General features: G+C 44.0%; 1 protein-coding gene across 1 annotated transcript in view; it reads right to left on the bottom strand.

The window, feature by feature from the left end:
- Window positions 1–21,271, bottom strand: part of Ephb1 (EPH receptor B1) — a 451,676-nt gene that overhangs the window by 38,472 nt on the left and 391,933 nt on the right. The window contains exons 11-12 of the mRNA XM_052187529.1: window positions 17,270–17,517; window positions 8,486–8,701 (exon numbers count right to left, since the gene is read on the bottom strand). Coding sequence (XP_052043489.1) covers window positions 8,486–8,701; window positions 17,270–17,517 — 464 coding nt within the window. The remainder of the gene's footprint in view (window positions 1–8,485; window positions 8,702–17,269; window positions 17,518–21,271) is intronic.

Here is a 21,271-nt window from a genome sequence, read left to right as displayed (position 1 = left end):
AGGAATTCAACTCAGGTCTTAGATAATTATCCACTGATCCATCTTGCCAGCCCTGGTCTCAGTTATGTTGACACAGCAACTAACACAACTACAGAGATGAAGGTGGCAGCTAAGACAATAATTCACAGGAATAATGGATAATGCGGGGGCAACAGTGAGATGCTACTGCTGCTGCTGCTGCTGCTACTGCTGCTGCTGCTGCTGCTGCTGCTGCTGCTGCTGCTGCTGCTGCTACTGCTGCTGACCACACTTTAACTGGATGAGCAGTTCATCACAAAGAAGCAAGGGCATCTGCAAAGCATGTCTGGGTAGTGCTATGCCAGCAGGTGTGCCTGGTTCCACTGGGAAGATGGACTCTTGTGCTTCATGCCCACCTAATGCAGGGCATGAGTGTGATGCAGATGGGACTACTCTGCAGCAGGTGTAGCATGTGAGCTGTCCAGGCAGTCAGCCAGTAGAGGAAAGGAGGGGCAGCCACAGCGTAAGGGGGTACCAGAGAAAGCACCAGAGGAGGGACAGGGATCACGGAAGGATAAGAGCAGCGGGAAGATCGTGCAGAAGATAGCATCTGCCTCCTGCCCAGAGGAACAGACACCCTGGGAACCGCTCCTCTTGACGCTCACAGATGGAGACAGAGACAGGGCAGACACCAGCTGACATGAGAAGAGAAGTCAAGGAGCAGGAGAAGGAAGGCTTGGAAAGCACAGGCTTGGAAGGAGGCAAGCTTTAGATGTGACAGAAACAGAGAGTGTGGGAGGAGCAGCTGCTGGAGACCAGAGGAAGGAGAGCAAAGGCGAAGGGCAGAGAGAGCTCAGCAGCACTTTGAAGACTTTGTGCAATTCAAGATGAAATAGGAAAGCCCTGAGGGAGTGGGACCTGCAGAAGGCAGGAGCATGACTGGAGACTTCTTAGAGAGGCAGCCCGGGACGGGTGCTATACAGGAATGCTGACACTACTTTAGCAGAAGAAACCCACCTGAATACTAAGGAGGAAGACTGTGGTCACTATAGGACAGGTGTGGCCTTTTCCCACACATCAGAAGAAATGATGCTCAATGGGACAAAACTTTTGTTTCCCTTGGCATAAAGCTCCTCCTGGGAAGTCTCTGGGATCCTGTTGGAATTCTGTGCACCGATGTCAGCTGCTAAAGGGCAGAAATCAGATTTGGAAGAATATACAAGACTCAGAACGCAAACCATTTGTCACAGGTGTGCTACCTCTCCTGGGATGTGTGGGCTGTTTTCTAATGTGGTAGCATTAGACAGAACAAAGTATCATGACCATATGATCCGTGAGGTCAGACACTGAGAACGGATCTTTAAGAAGGCAGGGGAATATTTGTTGGGACACACATCTCAAGAGTGCAGACATACATCTGCCATGTGTAGACCTCACAGGTGTTCAGAGCCCAGCCTGCCTTGTTTTTCTTTTCATTATAACAGGCAGGAGGATCAGTCACTGCTCAGACCTCTTTCCTAGGTTAGTGAATTTATTGCAATCAGAAGGAAGCACAAAGGAACAAATTTTATCTGTTCATTATTGTGGGAGCCTGTTGGGAAGAAAATGCTCCTGGGGCTAGAAATAGCAATTTAAAGTGGAGAACAAACACCCAGAGAAAAAGAGTAGGGTGGAGAAGGATGTCAGAGAGCCAGATGAAGGATGGGGGCTTGGAGGAAAGGCGAGAGAACTCTAAGAGCTATTAATGAGGTCTTCACTTACGAAGAAACATCAGGTGAATTAGAAGATGATGATGCTAAAGGGGGGTTGGAAGGGGGTGTGAAGGGGGTTAGCATGGCGAATACTGTCTTGCAGAACTCAAATTAAGGGCATGAAGCTGCAAGCTCGTGTTTGATATAGGGTGGATATGCTTCTCATAAATACACCCTCCAAGAAATAACAAGTGTAACTGAAGAGAGAAATGAATGGAGAAGATGGGAGAAGAAGGGAAGAAAAGAGGGAGGGAAGGAGAGAGGGAGGGAGGGAGGGAGAGTGGGAGGAGAGGGGATAAGAGGGAACGGAAGGAAAGGTTTCCTGAACTTTCTGGAAACAAAATGGCATAAAGCTATGTTTCGCAGTTTTGCATATGGGTAACCACAATCTCTGCGGTCTGCTTAATACTAAAATTCTAATGGAAAACCTTATCAATTTTCTGGTTGGAAGAACCAACAGAGGGCAGGCAGGGTAGTGGCCATCAGAACTGTTGGAGAGAAATGGGCCTGATTCTCTAGCTGACTCTAAGTGCTACCTGTAATAAGACAAACTAAAACTCTCAGGAACTGAGAGGTGAGATGCAGATACGATCTGTAGCTATAACCAAGTTATCTTCCCACTCAATTAAATCTATTGACGCTCTAGATTATGTAACAGAAACTAGTCTTGACAGCATAAAATTCATGATTTCTAGATGTACAGAGAGCCAGGGAAATGAGGCTCATTTTCACGAAAAGAAAGACTTCAAAGAAACTATTGTAGCCATGTTCAGTGATGTAAAGGAAAATTCCTTTAGTGAATTAAACACCTTAACCAATAAGTGCAAAGCGCAGAAACAGATTAATTAGGCAGCATAGCACTAAAGTTCACAAAATCTGAAAAGTCTGGCTCTAGCAGGAGAAAAAGGAAATAGAATTTTTTCAGAAATATGGTGGAAAACTTCCTGAATATGTGAAAAGCAGATATACAGATTCAAGAAACTTAGAAAACCTTAAATGGGATAAATTTTGGTGGGAGGATTCTTAGGTACATCTTAGTGAGGATTAGGAAACCAAACCATTATGAGGTGTGCTTGGACACCAGAGAAATACAATACACAGTCTCTACAATACACAACCCCCCCCCCCGCCTCTCTTTCTCTCCCTCTCCCTCTCTCTTTCTCTCCTCTCTCCTCTCTCTTCCTCCCTCCCTCCCTCCCTCTCTCTCTCCCCCCTCCTCTCCTCTCTCTTCTCTCTCTCTCTTTCTCTCTCTCTCCCTCTCCCTCTCCCTCTCCCTCTCACTCCCTCTCCCTCTCCCTCTCTCTGATGTGAATCTCAGATCACAGACCAGTCACTTAATAATAGGTACCCAAATGTTAGTCTAATGTCTCCTCATGATGTAACTCATGGAATACAATCTTGTCATCAAACATCAGTTACATGATTCCTAACGTTCTCTACAACGTTACTTTGTTGCTTTTTCTATTAGTTGAGTACTAGGTTTCTGTGTGTTTGCATGTATGCACATACATATGCACGGCATGAGAGGTCAGGGGCTGACTGCAAGCATAGTCCTCAATCATTCTCTCTGCCTTATTTTGTTGTTGTTGTTTTGTTTCTACAAGGACCTCTGATTCTGCAGTCTAGCTTTCCAGAATGCTCTGCTTGGTCATTCTTCCCTGGAACTGGGCATTGAGTGTTCACAGGCACACACAGCTTTTACATGAGCGCTGGTGAGCAGACCGCAGGTCTTTCCGTGTGCACAGCAAGGCCTTTAGCAACAGAGACATCTCCCTAGCCTCTAAACTAGTATTTGAAAAGAGACAATTTAAAGCTAGGTAGAAATTCTGCTCCTCTCCTAAGGTTCTCCTCGGATTTTAGCATCCGCTGATGTCTTTCATCAGAAATAACCATTAGTTGATAGTTGCCCAATTAGTAGCTCTTTGATAATATTCCAATAATGATTTTTCTCCCAGTATAAGGAACCATTCTCTTGTTCTTTTAGTGTGAACTCAATAGCCCTATCCTATTTATCTTATTAGACAAGTTATAATCTGTTGCTATCATTTTGTATTGTATATTTTAAGGTTCAAATCACCTGAGATTTAGACATTAGCAGGTGCTTCAAGCTGAGTATTTTGAATTTTCTTGTCATACCCTCATCATTATCTGAGCGCTTTCTCACTTTTTGACATGCACAGGGAAAGGTGTGCTGACTCGCGTCCTTTTCCCTGTGGAGGCTCTGGGAGAAGCCCTGTCTCTAATGAGTCCTGGTTGCTTAAATTGCGGTAGATGAAAACAATCAAGGTCTGAGAGCCAGGTGTCCTCTTGCTGCAGGCATCCGACCCTATTTACTTGTCTGTCTCCCAGTTCACACAAATATGGCCACTCAAGCTCAACATTGCGACAATGCATGAGGCTGTCACGCTTTCCGTGTGACCGTCCCTCTCCTGATAGCTCTTACCCTACCCAGTGTACTTCTGAATCACCCACTGGAATGCTAAAGCCCTCACACTTGGGCCTTGGCTTCCACTAGCTTATGGTGTCTACCTTTGCTGGACCTGTCAAGGCGTGTGGTGAAATCCATGGGAAAAGGCAAGTGGAGGAGGGGAACCAGGTAATTTCTCTCAAAGGTAAATCTAACTCCTTTGGACCACGATACATACATATGTGCACTCGTGCACATGTACACACACACACACATACATACATCACACACACACACACACACACACACACACACACACACACACACACACCTTTCTAGCCCTTGAATGATTTTCTAACATTCCAATACTATGAATTCTATCACAGATGTTTGAGAGAGCCTACTGCTATTTGAGCTCTTAGGCATCTTTCTCCTTTTCCATGACCAGGAAGGAAAGGTGGTTTCTTCTCTTGACTGTTCCTCTTGCCACTGCTCCACTGCTTGTATGGCCTAACGTGACATGGTCCTTTGGGGGAGAAGAATGGCAAACTCCGTGTGCCTCCAAAGTAATGTGTTGAAGTCCTAATCCCCAGTGGGAGGATACTTGAAGGCAGGCTCTTTGAAAATATGTATGTTTAGAATTAGACCATGAGGATGCAAGACCCCAGGGTAGATTAATACCCACATGAACTGAGCAGACATGATGAACACTCTCCATTTCTCTAGAGCACACACCAAGGTGTTCATACTCAAGGACATAATTAAGGGGAGGGTCACTACCAAAAGCCTAAGCAGAATATTATCTTGACATCAGACACTCTAACTTTTTCTTGCATCAGAACGAATGAATGCTTGGTGTTTAAGCTATCTGGCTGGGGGCATTTCATCTCAGCAGCCTATGTTGACTAAAGCTGATTTATTCTTCAGATCTGTTAAAACACCATCATCTCCTCCTCTGGATTAATCCCCCTAGATGCTACTAAAGCACATTGTATTGTTGACTGATTTCTCTGAGCTCTTGTAGCAGGTAGCTGTGCCATCATTGAGTATGTATCTAAAGAATCCCCATGCTCTCACTAAATTCTATGCATTGTGAAGCAGTAATATCTATTTTGATCTTGTTTGTATGGTTATGTGTTAGAGTATCGACACATAGAAGATGTTTAGTAAATATTTATCACTTGAATAAATTCTTTGTATTTCCAAAGCATGATCTATTTAGTTAGCATATATGTCAGTTGTTTCTATTTCTAGGAAAAGTCAAACAAAAGAAATGCCATGAGAAATTTGATGAGTCACGTGACTGTACATCCGATGCTCCTGAAGACTGAGGTCCAGAGTCAACAGGCTTATCATATAGAGGAAGCATTTAGGAAATCACAGCAGACAATCCAAGCAATGTGTAGAGCAAAATGATGTGGGAGGTTTTTCCTGGGAAACTTTTATTGTAAGGTAGATGCATTTTTTATATTTGACTCCATCTCTACTTAACTGACCCTGGACCATTAACGTGTTAGTCCTTCCAAAGGCAGACTAGTCCACTCAAAGACCAGCTATGAATACAAGTGTGTGTGTGTGTGTGTGTGTGTGTGTGTGAACCTAGACACGAGGGGATTTTAAATTTCACTTAAAAGAAAAAAGATCTAAGAGTAGTCAAGGAAATGTTTTAAAGAGAAGAATGGAAGATAGTGTATTCTTCCTGAATAGTAAGATTTTCATTACAATGTTGTTATATGATATTTGTTCAAGTCGTTATGACTATATCAATAGGAAGAGATGCTGAATAAACTGATCAACAGAATCAGACAGTTGATAGAAAGACTTCAGTGTCAAGGATGGCATATTTTGAAAATAAAGTCTATATTTAATAAGCTGGCATAATCATTTACTAAGTAAGAAGTGACTTTCCATTCTATATTTAAAAATATATTCCAGAATATTCCTGGCATCTGTCAAGATAATGGAAAAATAGATAGTAGGCTCAATAGGAATAAAGTCCTAGTGCACATAGCAAAAAGAGTGACTCTCTCAAATATGATACAAGGAAAACCAACCATTCTACAAGGACCTAGATTGATTATAAAGTCCTGATAAATACATGCACACATGCATAAATGTACCCGAGTGTGTTTGGCATGTGGGGATTGACTAGAGGCAGGAGGCATATGGAGAAGCCTTCTAGGGTAATGACTAGATTCTTTATCTTGCCATAAGTTTGAGTGATATAGCTCTATACATCTGTGAAATTCCAAATTTGGACTTCATATGTGCACTCTATTGTGTGCAGAAACAAAAGGTATATCTAAACAAAAATGATACCCTGAAGCTGGGCAGTGGTAGCACACGCCTTTAATCATTTGGGAGGTAGAGGCAGGTGGATTTCTGAGTTCAAGGCCAGCCTGGTCTACAGAGTGAGTTCTGGGACAGCCAGAGCTACACAGAGAAACCCTGTCTCAAAAAACCAAAACCCAAAATAAAAATAAAAATAAAAATAAAATAAAAAAATGATACCCTGAAAGATGAATAAGCCAGATTTAGATGGTGAAGCCCATAAAACAAGATACTCCTTCTGGGATCTACCAGGGGTATATATGGATATTGTTGGTCAAAGTCTTTAAAGTTTTAAATCACGTCTGAAATTTTACTGAAATGAACTTGTGGGAAAGTAATTTCAGGTGTGTTAAGTCTTTATAGAACAAACATCAGCATAATGCAATAGTACTTAAGACTCTGAGAAACATTTCATAATTTGTGTGAGGAGAACTTTAAAAGCAAATCAGAATCCCAGGAAAATGAAACAAGAAACATTTTTGACTAAATTTCAATAATGTCACAAGCCAAATGACACTGCATCAGTTATATCTACCACAAGTAACTATATCATAGATCTAACTATGCCTGACTATATCATATATCATCAGGGGATAACATTCCCAACATAAACACCAAACAGCAACCCAGTGGGGAGGGGAATCAGGTAAGATACAATGAAAGAGAGAAAAATAAGTCCTGGCAATTATATAAAAATGCAAATTTAGATAACATGAGGTGCCCACAATTTGTTATTGAATTAGCATAATTTCAAAGATTGGTGACCTCCATTGCTGCTGAAGATGCTAAGTGTCAGACACACTCCCAGGAGAGTATGAATATTCACTAAGCATTAGAAAGTCAATCTGGAAATAAAAAATTCCACCTCAGAGAAATGTGTATAGTGTGGTCAAAGAGAAATGTGAAAGGAGACACATCTAATCTAACAAGGATGCTTCCAGGCAGTGGCTGGACACTTTGGCCTGATCCATCTGGTCTCTCTCTTGTTTGTAGCCTAGGAGCTCAGAACAATGTCTATCACTTTTCAAAGGGTCACACTGAAAATGGTTACATAATTCTTTATATAATTCTCCACTTTGCCTCTTGGCCAACAAAGCCTAAAATACTAGCCAGATGACTCTAACAGAGGAGTCTACAGATTCCTACCATGGGAGAGTTGTCATTCACTAGATATTTTTTTATGTTCCTGATTCTCTGTATTATTTTAATTTGTACATTTCATTTTTTAAGTTTAAAGTAGATAGGGAGTCAGTGAAAGATATTTTTGGGCCATGAATGGGCTAGACAACCACTATAGCAGCCCAGGCCAAAGAGAATGCAGTCTCATAAAGTCAGAGGCAGTGGAGGAAGAGTCGGGATAGGTTTCCTAGACATCAGCAAGGATTGGAATGGGATGCTGAGGCACAGGAGTAATCGTTGGTGACTCATTTATTTCAGTCTCTAGTTATATGGTGCCAGCTATAGAGATGGGGCGGCTATACTGGAGAGGAAAGCCGGAACTCTATTTTGAATGTCTTATGGTTCCAAGAGGGATTGTGTGAAGGAGGCCGTGGGGTAGAGATTAGAGCTGCTCAGGATATGGAGGGGGAGGCTGAGAGAAGATCAGGTTTCAGCCCTCGGAATGGAACTGGTACTTAAAGCCCCCTGGAAGCAAGTTAGGAGACAAAACTGGATTCTGATGGCGCAATGCCCAGTTCAACTGGGGACCAGAAACCCCAGTTTTGCCTAGAGTTCTTTCCTTATGAAAGACATTGCTGGTGCCACTCTCCCAATTTGGATTCTCCAAATTCATCTGTTCGAAACAGTTCTTGCCACTGGCTAAGGAACACAGTGGCTTCCACATAGACAGCAGCTCCTTCTCATGAGCGGTGGTCAAATCTTTACCTGGACACTAACTGCGGTTATTCCTACTGGATGGATAGGGTGCCCAGCATCTGACTCCTTAAGTAGGGGAAAAGTTCAACTACAGGCCTAAAGATACCTTCTTCGGTCATCATTGATTCATGCCATGATTTCCCTGAGTGGACTAAAGACTCACCAAGGAGCTGGTATAAGTGGGATCTGAAGTGTCATCCTGCAGGTAGCGAGAGAGGCCAAAGTCAGATACTTTGCACACCAGGTTGCTGTTGACCAGAATGTTCCTAGCAGCCAGGTCCCGGTGCACATAATTCATCTCAGATAGGTACTTCATGCCAGCAGCGATGCCCCTTAGCATCCCCACAAGCTGGATCACGGTGAACTGTCCATCATTTTGCTGTGTTAAGACAAAAAAGAGATCAGGATCAAGATGGACTTCAGTGGCTAATCGGGAGCCTAGACGGCACAGCTGATGGCTTGTCAGCCTTCTGTCAGCACCCAGCTCTCAGCCCGCCACTGCCTCTTCCTGCTCCTCCCTCCTCCTCATCTCTTCCCTTGAATGCTTTGCTCTCTCTCCTTGCCAAGCCCTGTCGATTTCATCTCCAAATTACATCTCAAAGCCGTCCACTCCTTTCCCTTTCCACTGCCACCATTCCAAACAAGTCATCGCCATCCATCACCTGTAACAGCCTCCTGCACCTGCACCCCTACAATCCATTCTCTCCATGGCAGCCAGGGCCATCTCTTCAAGACATAAATCAGGCCATGTCACTCCCTGGCTTAAACTCTCTAATAGCTTCCAGTTGCATTAAGGAAAATCTCCCAACTCCTCAGTACAGCTCAGGAGACCCCAAGGATCAGCTACTGCCTTGCCTTGGGCTCTAGCATCATGCACTCATGCTAAATAAAGCCACATGGACTAGAGAACTCTTTGTCCTTTCCAAGGCAAGTCCAACTTGCCCTGGAATTTCTTAAATTCCATTTCTCCTGTTCCTTTCTTTCTAAGCCCATCCTTATATGTCTTTTGCTTTCTGCTTAAATTCCCTTCCTCAAAGATGATATCCTTATGACCCCCTCATTCCAATGTAATTAGCATTCTCCGAACACTGTTTTCAAATGTATTACCAAATGGCCTTATCCATTACAACTTAGAACTCTGTGGCTGTGTGTATAGTACAACCTTCTGACTCTGTTATTTGACTCTAACTTTTTGGGCACAAGAACCCCCATCTCTAGAGGTCCCCATAATATTTTAAGTGATGAAAACTTGAGCAGAGAATAGAAGGAGCAGGGAGCCTCAACACCTTAAAAAGCACAAACAGTTAAATGACCGGCATATCTTGCTATTTCCCAAACTCTCAGGCATCTTTGTATTTTCTGAGCTGTCAAGCTTTGTGTAACCATGTTCCCCTGACCATGGTCAGTGGGGGCTAAAGCTCACACACTGTGTATCTGGCACCTGGAACCCTACTAGTGACCCTCACAATGCCCGGCTGCATTATTGCTTTCTCTTGTCACTGGTAGACTCCATTCCAAGCATGGATGCCTTTCCCATTAGACAGATTTTCATCAAGTAGAATGTGCCTTATTTTTGCTATATACAACCTCAGCATCTTACCTCTGAGACAGTGATTAAATCAGTGAGCCCTGAGCCATGCTGCCAGGAACTTACCTTACCATATAGTTTGTTCTTAGGTGCTTCCGTAAAGGGTAGTGAGTTGTATTTTATATTAATTAGAGCACACCCTAGACATGGAAATACTGCAACTGGAGAAAAAGTGAAAGGTGGCAAGATACCTGAGGTCTAGTCTAGTTATTGTTGACCATGGGTATAGGCAAGCCACATCCTCTGCCTTAGAAGTCCATATGTGAAACACATAAAATGAGAGGAGCCCCCATTTTATTGAACATCTACTGGATAGATTGCACAATACACCACATCTGTTATCTCCTTGCAACAAGGATGGGGTGCACCATTTTTGCATATGCTACAAAAGAGCTGTCCCTTCTCCAGAATCCATCAGTAGGCAATGATTCCATGGAGGAATACGGATTGGTGTTGTCAACTTGATACAAACCTAGACACAAGAGGGAAATCTCAACTGATGAATTACCTCCATCAGATTATCTGTGGGCATGACTGTGAGTCATTTTCTTGACCAATGATTAATGTGGGAGGGTCCAGGCCACTGTGGGTTGTGTCACCAGTGGACAGGTGGTTCTGGGTAGGAGAAGAAAGAATACTGAGAAAGTCACGGGGAGCAAGCCAAGCAGCATCGTTTCTGCTTCTGCTGCAGTTCCTGCCTGGCTTCTCTCTATGAAGGACTGTGACATTTTAAATGAAACAAACTCTTCCTCCCTGAGTTGCTTTTGGTCAGTGTATTAGCACAGCCACAGAGAAGCTAAGTAGGACACACTCCATAGGTCGGGCTGCTCCTGACTCGATTCCTAACCACCTCCTGACCTGCCAAGAATGCTTTTTCTGTGGCATTTCTTTCTGAGGACCTAAAATAAAAGTGCCACATTGGTTTGTGGAAAGACTGACTGATTTGCCCATCTGTGAAGGATGAATGTACCAGGGATGATTCAAATCCTCCTCCGGAGTGAACTTCCATCAGAACCTTCTACCGAAGCCAGCTGGTTTCTCAGGAGTGCCCAGCCCTTTCTCCAAGCATTTAGCTGGGAGATTTGCCCCCTCAGAATGTTCCCATACAACTTCTGTAGATTCTAAAGCTGCAGACCAGCTTCAAGTCACACAGGCTGGATTTTTATTCCAACTCGATTTTTCTTATTCCTTCTTCATATGTGTAGGTGACATTAGATTGAAAAATTGGTATCTCACTAAAGATTTCACTCTGGACAGTGTGCTTACCCACAATGATAAAGGTATAGGCAAGTATATATATTGAAATCTGTATTTTGGCTTAAATTTGCTGCAGTATACCTGGCTTTGCCTTGTGTTTTAAATTCAGACCAGGCATCACTATAGTTTTTGAGGTGAGCAGAGGTCAGAAGTGTTTAAATATTTGGTGTCTGGATTCAAGTATAGTTTGGACCCAGGCTCTGCCGTTCATTGGCCTAATCAAGTGATTTAGCCTGCAGAGTCATGATCTCCACAGCTAAATCTTAAGAGGCCAGTGTCTCCTCTTCCTGGTCTCTTAGGGAGGTTCAATGAGGTCACAGGTCAGAAGTCTTCATTTGGAGCCTTATGCTGCTCTGATATCATCAGTTATTATGGTATCCAAGAGCCAGGCTGTCCCTTCCTCTCAGTCACCTCCTCTATGGACCTCAAATGTCCCTGTTGAGGGAAGCTAAGGTCCAGCTCTGGGTTCCTGGTGTTTTTCTGAATGTGTGAAAAATACTCTATGGTCATTGCTCTTGGAAACCCCAGCCCAACGGGCGTTTTGAGTTCAACATAGAATGGGTCAGTATGGTAAAGGTACCCAACTGCCTACAAACTGCCATTAGTGAATGAAGAAGACTTGATGACAGACACTTGAAATGGGATTCAATTCACCAATACCAGTGTCTTCAATTACTTGACTTTCAAATGGAAAATAATACTTCCCAGAATATGATCAGAGCCTTCAAACTGTCCCTGGGCAGAAGAAAAGGCAGACAATATTGTATTGTTTTCACAGTGAAGATAAAGAAAGTCCGGAGGATCTGTGTGATCAGCCTTAAATCACTCTATGTGGGTTTGAGTTACAACACAAGTCTAAATCTGGAGTGGCAGATTACTTCTCTGCTGACATTCCATTGTTGACCCTCAGGTAATGGCTGCCTTCGGTAGTGTGTGGAGGAGACAGCTGCCTAAGCGTCACAGGGAGAAAAGTCACTTGAGGATGCTGCTGTTATCTGGACTTTGAACTCCTGTTCCACGCCTCATCCCCTGGAATATGCTGACTCTGCAATGGGCAACAGTTTCCTTAGAAGCTCGCTGCATGGTAAGCACACCTCTGCAGGAAAGGTCCTTACTGCTGAATTAACTATCTTGGTGGAAACCTACGGATATAAACATGCTACATTTCCCCCGATGTGTTCAATTGCTTCTTGCTCCATCCACTGGTATGGTGCCTGTATGGAGGTCAAAGGACAACTTGATTCTCTCCACTATGTCGTTTCTGGGGTTTGAACTCAAGTGGCCAGGCTGGCGCCAAGCCCCTTTACCCACTGAGCCATCTCACAGGCACTGGAAAACTGTTTTGAGAGGCAAGCATTATCCCTTAAATTACATAGCATGGCTGTGCACAGCCTTTGTAATTGCAGAGATAAGAACACCAGCATAGAAAATAAGCAAAACAGAGCAACCACCACCTGGTTTCTCTTGGCGACATTAAGAAGCAACTGGGCTCCATGCTGCTCCCGTGGGGAAAAAAAACCATGGTACGGTGAGGAGATGCAGACCTGGATGGGGTGATTTAAAACTTTCTTCTCGTTCTCAAGTGCTTTCTACTGAAATTGCTTTCCAGCAAATGCATGGAGCCACTTGGCGGCCCTCATAGCAGACAGGGAGGATTTAGGTATTTCCACTTTCATTGACAAATCCACTTCAGGAAATGAAACCCTTATTTGATTTGTTTGAAGAGAATGAATCATAGATCTTTTTTTTTTTTTTAACTAAAAGAGAACTTTCAAGCTCATCCAGCTCAATGCCTTTAGTTTATAGATTGGAAAATTGAGTTAACTCCAGGCCACAGGATGACTCATAGCCGGAGCCAAGGTGGGGAGGTTCAGTCTCGGGGCTTCCAATTTGATATTCTTTTCTTAGCTGCTTCCTTCTAGCTTAGCTCCATGAGTGAGCTCCTCTGATGAAAACTGTCCCATCTGGCACCAATGAGGGACTTCCAAGAGTCTTATAGAAATGACCATCTATGAGTGAACCAACAGTGATGACCAGAAGCTTTTGACCATAAATGGATCTGAGCTCAGGAATGGTTTTGAAGCTTAGGGAAGAGCCATGAGATGGGTACCATTAGATCTTGGGACCAAGAAGAAAATATTCAATAATTAACTAGGCAATCCAAAACTCTTCCATTTAAAACAATTAGCACCGAGGAACCACCTCCTGGGTGTTTCCAATCCTTCCCGAAGACAGGAATTCCAAGTCATTCAAAGATAAGAATTGAGAGTGGATAAGAGGAGATGTGGATCTGTGAGGCTCTGACCCAAGGCCAGAGTGAGTGGAGCGCCCTCTCGAAGCTGCTAAGTCCAGGATAGTCAGAAAAGGAACGGTTGTACAGTTTAAGAACTAACTCTTTTCCTTTCTTTTTTTTAAAATGGTGGTCCTAAAATTATCCTCCCTCCCAGAAGATGGACCCTGTAGAACTGAACTGATGACCTATTTTTTCAATTTTATCAAGCTGCAGATACATCAATTAATGTTGCTATGCTCCAGGGTTCAGTAGTAAGGCTGAAATTAGATTTATAGATTACCTGCCTTCACGAGGTGCAAGCAGTCAGAAACGCTTCGTTTCCTCGCTGCTCTGGGCTCTGTCCTCTCTTGCCACCCTTTCTATCTGTCTGTGCCCTCACCTCTGTTTTTCTGTGCTTCTCTCTTGCCCCTAGGGTTCCTTCCATCGGGCATACATGCATTCTCATTATCATGAAAGAACCCCAAGTCTATGTGTCCTGGGCCCCAGGTGGAAAATTCTCTGCCTGGGAGGAGTAACAGGATGGGGCTTTGATTCTCAGAGTCTCTTGGAGGATGTATCTCCCTGTCCTATAGGTGACCTGGGGACAGACTCTGATTACATTCTTCCAACCATGTAGTGACTTTCTCTGAGACAGAATCAAGCAACACAAAGGAGATGAGTCCAGAAAGGGTCTGGAGGCTGCCCCAGACGATGCTTGCCTCTAGATACCTTCATTTCCTTCACAAGATCTCTGATCATAAATGCTTGCCCCTGGGAAAGCACAGTGTATGCCTCACTTTCCTGTGTCTACAAAGATAGTGAATGAGATGCCACGGGCAGGCACACAGCATTCCCTGAACTCTCCGCTACTCTCTAAAAACAATTGTGCATAGTTTCCATTCAGTCAACATCTACCATGGGCTCAGTGGCAGATGCTAGAGTTTCCAAATAGAGCTATAACCATTCCCTCAAGGAGGCGTGGGTCTGAACCCCCAATCTACTGCAATTTGTCCATCCCCACTTCTTCAAACACCTCCCAGAACTACCTAGCTTAGGCAACAAGCATGCACTGCCCTAAAAAACAGTCAGCTTCAGTAGTGTGAAAGGGCAGCCTCCAACCAACCAAATCCCAGGGCCATGCCCCTCTGCTCCTGGGAGTGGGAGCAGCATGCAGCTGCTGTAGATGGTGAAACGGCCCACACTTGCTTTAACTTCTGCACAAACCAAGCTGTCCAACAGCTTGCCATCCACCTCCCCACTGGTCTGCCAAATTCCCACTGGAGAAGGAGAAGTTTCTCTCTCTCTCTCTCTCTCTCTCTCTCTCTCTCTCTCTCTCTCTCTCTCTCTCTCTCTTTCTCTCTCTCCTCTTCCTCCTCCTCCTCCTCTTGTTCCTCCTCCTCCTCCACCTCTTCTTCCTCTTCCTCTTCCTCCTCCTCCTTCCCCTCCCTCTTCTTCTTCCTCCTCCTCTTCTTCTTCATCCTCCTCCTCCTCTTACTCCTCCTCCTCTTACTCCTCCTCCTCCTCTTACTCCTCCTCTTCTTCCTCCTCCTTCTCCTCCACATCTCTGTTCTTCACTCATAGAGACAAAAACTATTACACATGCGGGTAACTGGCAGATCTGAACATTCAGGCTCAAGGAGGGACTGCATCTGTGGTAGGCTGTATTCTGTAAGGTGGTTATAGCTGGATCTCTTTCTCTCTCTCTCTCTCTCTCTCTCTCTCTCTCTCTCTCTGTGTGTGTGTGTGTGTGTGTATGTATGTGTTTGTGTGTATGTGTATGTGTGTTTGTATGTGTGTATATATTGTGTTAACTCCATATTAATACAAGAGTAAAAAAGACCAGACACTTTCAAGCCTTGGCTTGAGTTCTTTTGTATAACTCCACAAGAAACATGAGTGCACCTACCTGCCTGCCTGCCTGTGAAATCCAGAAACCAACACTGAGTGTTGTGACTGGTGTGGTTCTCACAGTCTCTTTCTATCTTATTTTTTGAGGTAGGGTCTCTCATTGAGTTCAGTGTTTCAGTTATCCTAGCTGGCCAGAGAGCCCTTAGGATCCACATGTCTCCTGTCCCCTATCTCAAACACAGTACTGTTGTTCCTGATATGTGCCAAGGCATCTGCTTATATGGGTACCGGGGATCTGAACCAAGGCCCTTATCCTCAGCCATGTCCCTAGCCGCTTGAGACTAAAGCAGAAGTAAGTTCTTTGTCATTCCTAAAATAAGGGATTTCTCTCTTTCCTTGGATCCAGGTGGGTCAAACAGGCTTGAAAAGGTACAGCTGGTATCACATTTAAACTCCACGTTAACACAAGAGTGAAAAAGCCCAGACACTTTCAAGCTGTGGCTTGAGTTCTTTTGTATAACTCCACAAGAAACTAGATGCTCTGCCCAAACCCTTGCCTCCATTGCAGATCGATGAGCATTATAAACCATGCTGTTAGGCTAAGTCAGTAGGGTCTTGGGGTGATTAGTTATAAAGCATTAGAGCTGTATTTCTTCTATTACATAGGTCTAGTATTCAGTGTATGCTTTGCCAGAACAGTCAACCCATTAATGTTTCTTTTGATGGTCCTTTGATCAGAAACCACAGCTGTTGACTGAGTGTAGGGACATGCATAGCCTGCTTGCCCAAAGTCCTCATTCAGAAGGTGTTGGCCATTTGATGCTGTTTCCAGATTCTCAGTTCTCAGCATCACTAGATGCTCCCGCCCCAGAGATTCTTGGTCAGGTCTGACTCCCAGCCTAGGTTTGGCTATCATCCATTCTCCATATGCCTCTGTGATCTCTGGTAAGAAAGTGACTCCATGGTGAGCATGGCCTCATGAGCATGAGTTCTGACAGGGACCGTTCATAGATCTCTCAACTAGAATGCACCCAGGTACATGCACTTCTGCTACAGGTAGGGCTGGGAGTCACAGCTCTGCATAGATGGCAGGAAAGATTTCTTGGTGCTGGTGAGAGTCTTTTAGATGCCTCTTTAAAGGGCTGGAGGCTCAGGGATTTTCTAAAAGATGGCAACCTGTTTTCTTTCTGACTAGCCAACTGAAGAGAACTGGCTAGGAGGTTGGCTACGCTGGTGAAAGGCAGAAATGGCCACAGACCATCTCCTCAGTCTCGGTAATTAATGGAGATATCCGGGACCATTTTTTTCTTCTTCTATCTTATTCGACCTATAAGCATTTATTGAGGCCCTCCCTGTATCATCCTTGCCCTGAGGAGACCTCAGACTATGCTTCGTTCTTCTCTTTTTTTAAAGTATATTTAAAATCTTAAATATGCTTTCGTTACAATATAAGTATATCACCCTTCCCTTCATTTCTTATTCTTTCTCAAGCTCTTAGATCTACGGCTCAGAGAACATCTTGGAAGAACTGATGGACAGAAAGAGTGTATGAGCCTGAATACCAGGAAATCTGCCGTGAGACTGCCTCTCTTAGAAATGTCTGCAAAAGTAAGACACACACACACAAAAACAACAATATCAGGCGATGTGCTAACAAGGAAGAGGGAATGTCTCATGGTGGTGGGGAGGGAGTTCCACCCCTACACTAAGAGCTATAGGCAGCTAAGGACTGCTGAGTGAGGGATGATGATCAAGGATTGGCCTCTCCCTGGGATGAGGCCTCCTGATTGGTTACCCAGTACAAAGTTAGTCTTTCCTTTTAACAACAAACCTCTGCTAGCCTTCCAAGGTTAAAGCCTGCCCACATGTGACCATCCAGTCCTGAAGGCAGAATATCCTCACTGGACACTTCTCCCCAGGACCTTACCCCTCCATCCAGCAATATTAACACCACCCCACCCCACAACCCCTGTGGCTCTTACCCGGAGGAAAGAGTCTAAAGCGCCGTTCTCCATGAACTCCGTAATGATCATGACAGGCCGGCTCTTGGTGACGACACCCTCCAGGCGAATGATGTTGGGATGGTCAAACTGGCCCATGATGCTCGCCTCGCTCAGAAAATCCCGACGCTGTTTTTCAGAGTACCCGGCCTTCAGGGTCTTGATGGCTACATAGATTTCCCTCTTGCCTGGCAGCTTCAAACGGCCCTTGTACACCTCGCCAAACTCCCCTGAAAGAGCAAGCAAGCAATTAGGCTCCTCATCCTTCTCAATCTGTGGAGCCACAAGGGGAGGCATCTTATCAAGAGCAGTGGCGCTCAAGGAAGGATTGTGATTTGAGTGAAGACATGGAAATTGGATTGTTCTATGCAACTGTGATGTCTAGGTTGTAATCAGTTCATAGGAAACACAGAAGGAATACTAAAGCACACTCCTCGTGTCTGTCCTTAGAGATAGTTTGAGTAGTTGAAGTGGAATTTTAGAGCATATCCAAGTTTGGGTTTTGTCCTGCCCTTAATATTTTGTGTGGGTGTGCTCCATCTGAATAATTGAAGAGAAATGTCCAGCCTCACTCTGACAGAATCATAGTTCAATTTTTGCAAAGCCTGGTGCGCGAGCGTCTGGGGATGGAGGCTGTGTGGGTACTTCAGTTGATGTTTCCGCATTAAAGTGAACATAGTCCGTCCTCTGGAAAGCAGACCCTGAAAAGTTAGGTGAGGAACAGGTTTATCCCTAAAAGATAAGAAGGGAAGGAAGCAGGGTGGGAACGGAGAGCCCCAGATCACAGCAAACAAATCCCAAGCAGACCCGACAAAGTCTCAACCAGCCTTGCAGGGAATAGAGGGTTCCTGATCTCAAAATAGCACCCCCCACACCAGGTTCAGCCAGTGGCTGGGGGCACCTGGAGGAGCTGGACCTCTGCAGGAGAGTAGAGTCCAATGCAGGGACTGCTACAGCTTGAAGCCTGGCAGCAGAACAGTGACCTATTCCTCCAAGCAGACACAAGGGAACATCTCAATGGCTGTACAGTAGGATTTCAACATCTTTTTTCCCAGTAAAATCACTAAGAGTAAAAACAATTTTGATGACACCATTTCATAGCTGTCTAAAAGAAAAAAAAAGTCTGTTGAGTCCCGCTTAATGTGCTTTCAAAAGTTATTTGATGATTTCTCCAGGTTTTGTTACTTCTAGTTTTTTTTTTTCCATGGGAGGTAGTTAAGTGTCTCCTTGCAAGGGCTTCACTGAAATGCGTGTCAAAGGCCTGTCAGGAGAAACAGGGGCTTCTGCTGGGCAAACTTTCATTTTTTTCCACCTTGAACTTCTAAAAGAAAATGATAGAGCAAACTGTGAACAATCAGATAAAGCACTGGCCACACTGGAATGACTTGGCTAGCATGTTTCTGTGTGCTCCAATCAGGAAACACTGGAAGAGAGCGATGCAAAAGGACTTTTATGCGAAACTGCTCTGAATTCTACTGCGCATGGCAGGATGCGGAGCTGGGGGAGAGGCTGGCCTTAAGCACCATTAAGAAGATTTCATCCCAGCCCTAATACCCAGATAGCTATCATTTGTAGCACTGGCTTTGACATTGAATCATACGCTGCTTTGGTGAATTGCTTGAGGTCAGACCGAGGCTCTCTCACGTTGGGAGTTTGCACACCTGCTGGAGTACCTGGTGTGTGGCTGGCATGCCAATAAAAGTCAGTATGTGCCATATGTATTGTCACTTGTTTGGACTCTGCCTTGCCCCCACTCGGGTCATAAAGCGTTGAGACCCTGTTACCGCATCACCCAAAAGAAGCCAAAGTTCTGACACTTAAAGTTGCACATAAAGGAATGCTCATAGGGGCTGACAAGATGGTTCCGCTGGTAAAGCGACTCTGGCTCAAGCTGGAGGATCTTAGTTCGGATCCCCAGCACATACATAAATAAATTCCATGGTGGCACATGTCTGTAGGAGTGCTGGGGATATGGAGACAGGAGGATTCCCTGGAGCTCACTGGCCACCTACGCTTGTTGAAATTGACAAGCTACAGGTTCAGAGACCCTGTCTCAAAATGTAAGAGACAACAGTCAGTAAAAATATTCAGCCTCAATCTCTGATCTCCAGAGTGTGAACATACTGTGGGTGAACATACACACCCACACATACATATGTGTACACTCCCACTCACACATAAGAATGCTTGCCACAGCAGTAGACGAATACTAAATACTTGGGAAACCTCATATCCATCTCATATCCATCTCATATCCATCTCATATCCATCTCAAGGAATGCCTAGGAATATTGAAAGCAATAGTGGAGTGGTATGTGTTGACTGGAAGATGTTCATATCTATTAAGGAGAAAAGGGAAACACGTCACAGAGTGTCACTTGTTGTGTGTGGCCATATGGGATGCATGTCAAGACAAAAGGAACATGATGAAAAATACATATCAAATGTATTTTCGACATCAACTTACTTTTTCTTAAAATGGTTCTAAGAGAAGGATGGAGATGGGGCATGAGAGCAGAGACTAGTGAACTTAGTTCAGTTAATTTTATGTTGCGTTGTTATAATAAGCATGACTTGAGTAGTTAAAATGCAAAAAATTTAAAGTCAAGTACTAAACAAAACCTGCCACATATATATGTCTATCTATCCATATATGTGTATGTATAAATAGCCGTGTATATATGTATATATGCATGAATGTAAAACATGCATATATAGTAGAATCCATCCTTCTGATAGCCTCATATTTAATAACTATGAATACAACTGATATGGTTGATGAATATGCTAATTGAATATTGGTTAATATTTCCTCTTGTTGCCATAATGAGTTTTATTTTCCTTTAGGAGAAAGATGGAGTTGAGAGTTGAGGGGAAGAGTATACAACTCTTCCTTCTGGGTGGAGATAGGCAACAAATATTTCTCTATTTGGCCATCTACTATGGCATGCCTCATTCTGTCAAATCACCACGACATTCCTGCAAATAAAATATCCATTTTGCTAATAAGCAAATTAGCAAGGAGACAGCAAAAACTTGCTTCCAAAGCAGACAGCTGAATGTCAGTCAAAGCTCTGGCCACACCCACTTCATTTCTTACCCTTTGTCACTGGATAAACAGTAACAATTCAGAGACCACCCTGGCCCGTCCACATTACAGCTTCATGTAGTTCTGTCAGACGCAGTGATTATCCTAGCAAGTCTGTATTTGGGTTAGTGCTTGGAAGTAGAGTTTCTTCCTTGTCTTCCTTCCTTTCCTCTCTCTTGAAATCTCCTCACTGTCTTTCTGTCTGAGACATGGTCTGCAGCCCAGGGCATTCCCAAGCTGGCAGTAATCCTCCTGCCTTGGCCTCCTGAGTACTAGTATTACAAGCATGTGCTAACACCTATCTCAGAATAATTCCATAAGTGGATACCATTCATCCAAGACTCCTGCCTGGGAGGTAGGCAGAATCAGAATATTTATCAGCCCGTGTGTGTAATTTGGAAAAATGCACTAGATAAACCTAATGTGTCCCCCAAAAATACACATCAACACCCTAGTTCAGAAATTCTGTCCTATGTCAGTTGGCCCTGCAATTAGAGTACAAAGATTTGGGTTTCATCTTAAGATTTTGAATAATTGGTCTGGGTGCAGCCTGGGAATTTCTATATTTAATAGCTGCCTACAGGATTGGCTATATAATTCTAGTGCGTGGCAGAAAATGAAAATATAGGAATCCTTGCTCAAAAATTATGAAGGATTTCAAGATGGTGACAGGGGAGCATAAAACTGAAGTGGAAACCTCTCTGAATATTGGGCTCTGTTTAAGTGTACTGTCGGGGTCCTGGCTGCCCCAGTGCTCCGATTGTGTGGCCAAGGCTGAGAACTGTGCATTAACCCCCCCAGAATCCTGCACACAGATTACTCAACTCCGAAGCCCCGAAGTGTGGGAACCTATTTGATTCCTTTGAGCTTGCACGTGTGCTGCCCTCATACTGCAC

Source organism: Apodemus sylvaticus, chromosome 7 (assembly GCF_947179515.1).
Source record: "Apodemus sylvaticus chromosome 7, mApoSyl1.1, whole genome shotgun sequence".
NCBI lineage: Eukaryota > Metazoa > Chordata > Mammalia > Rodentia > Muridae > Apodemus > Apodemus sylvaticus.
This window is presented reverse-complemented; position numbering and strand designations above follow the sequence as displayed.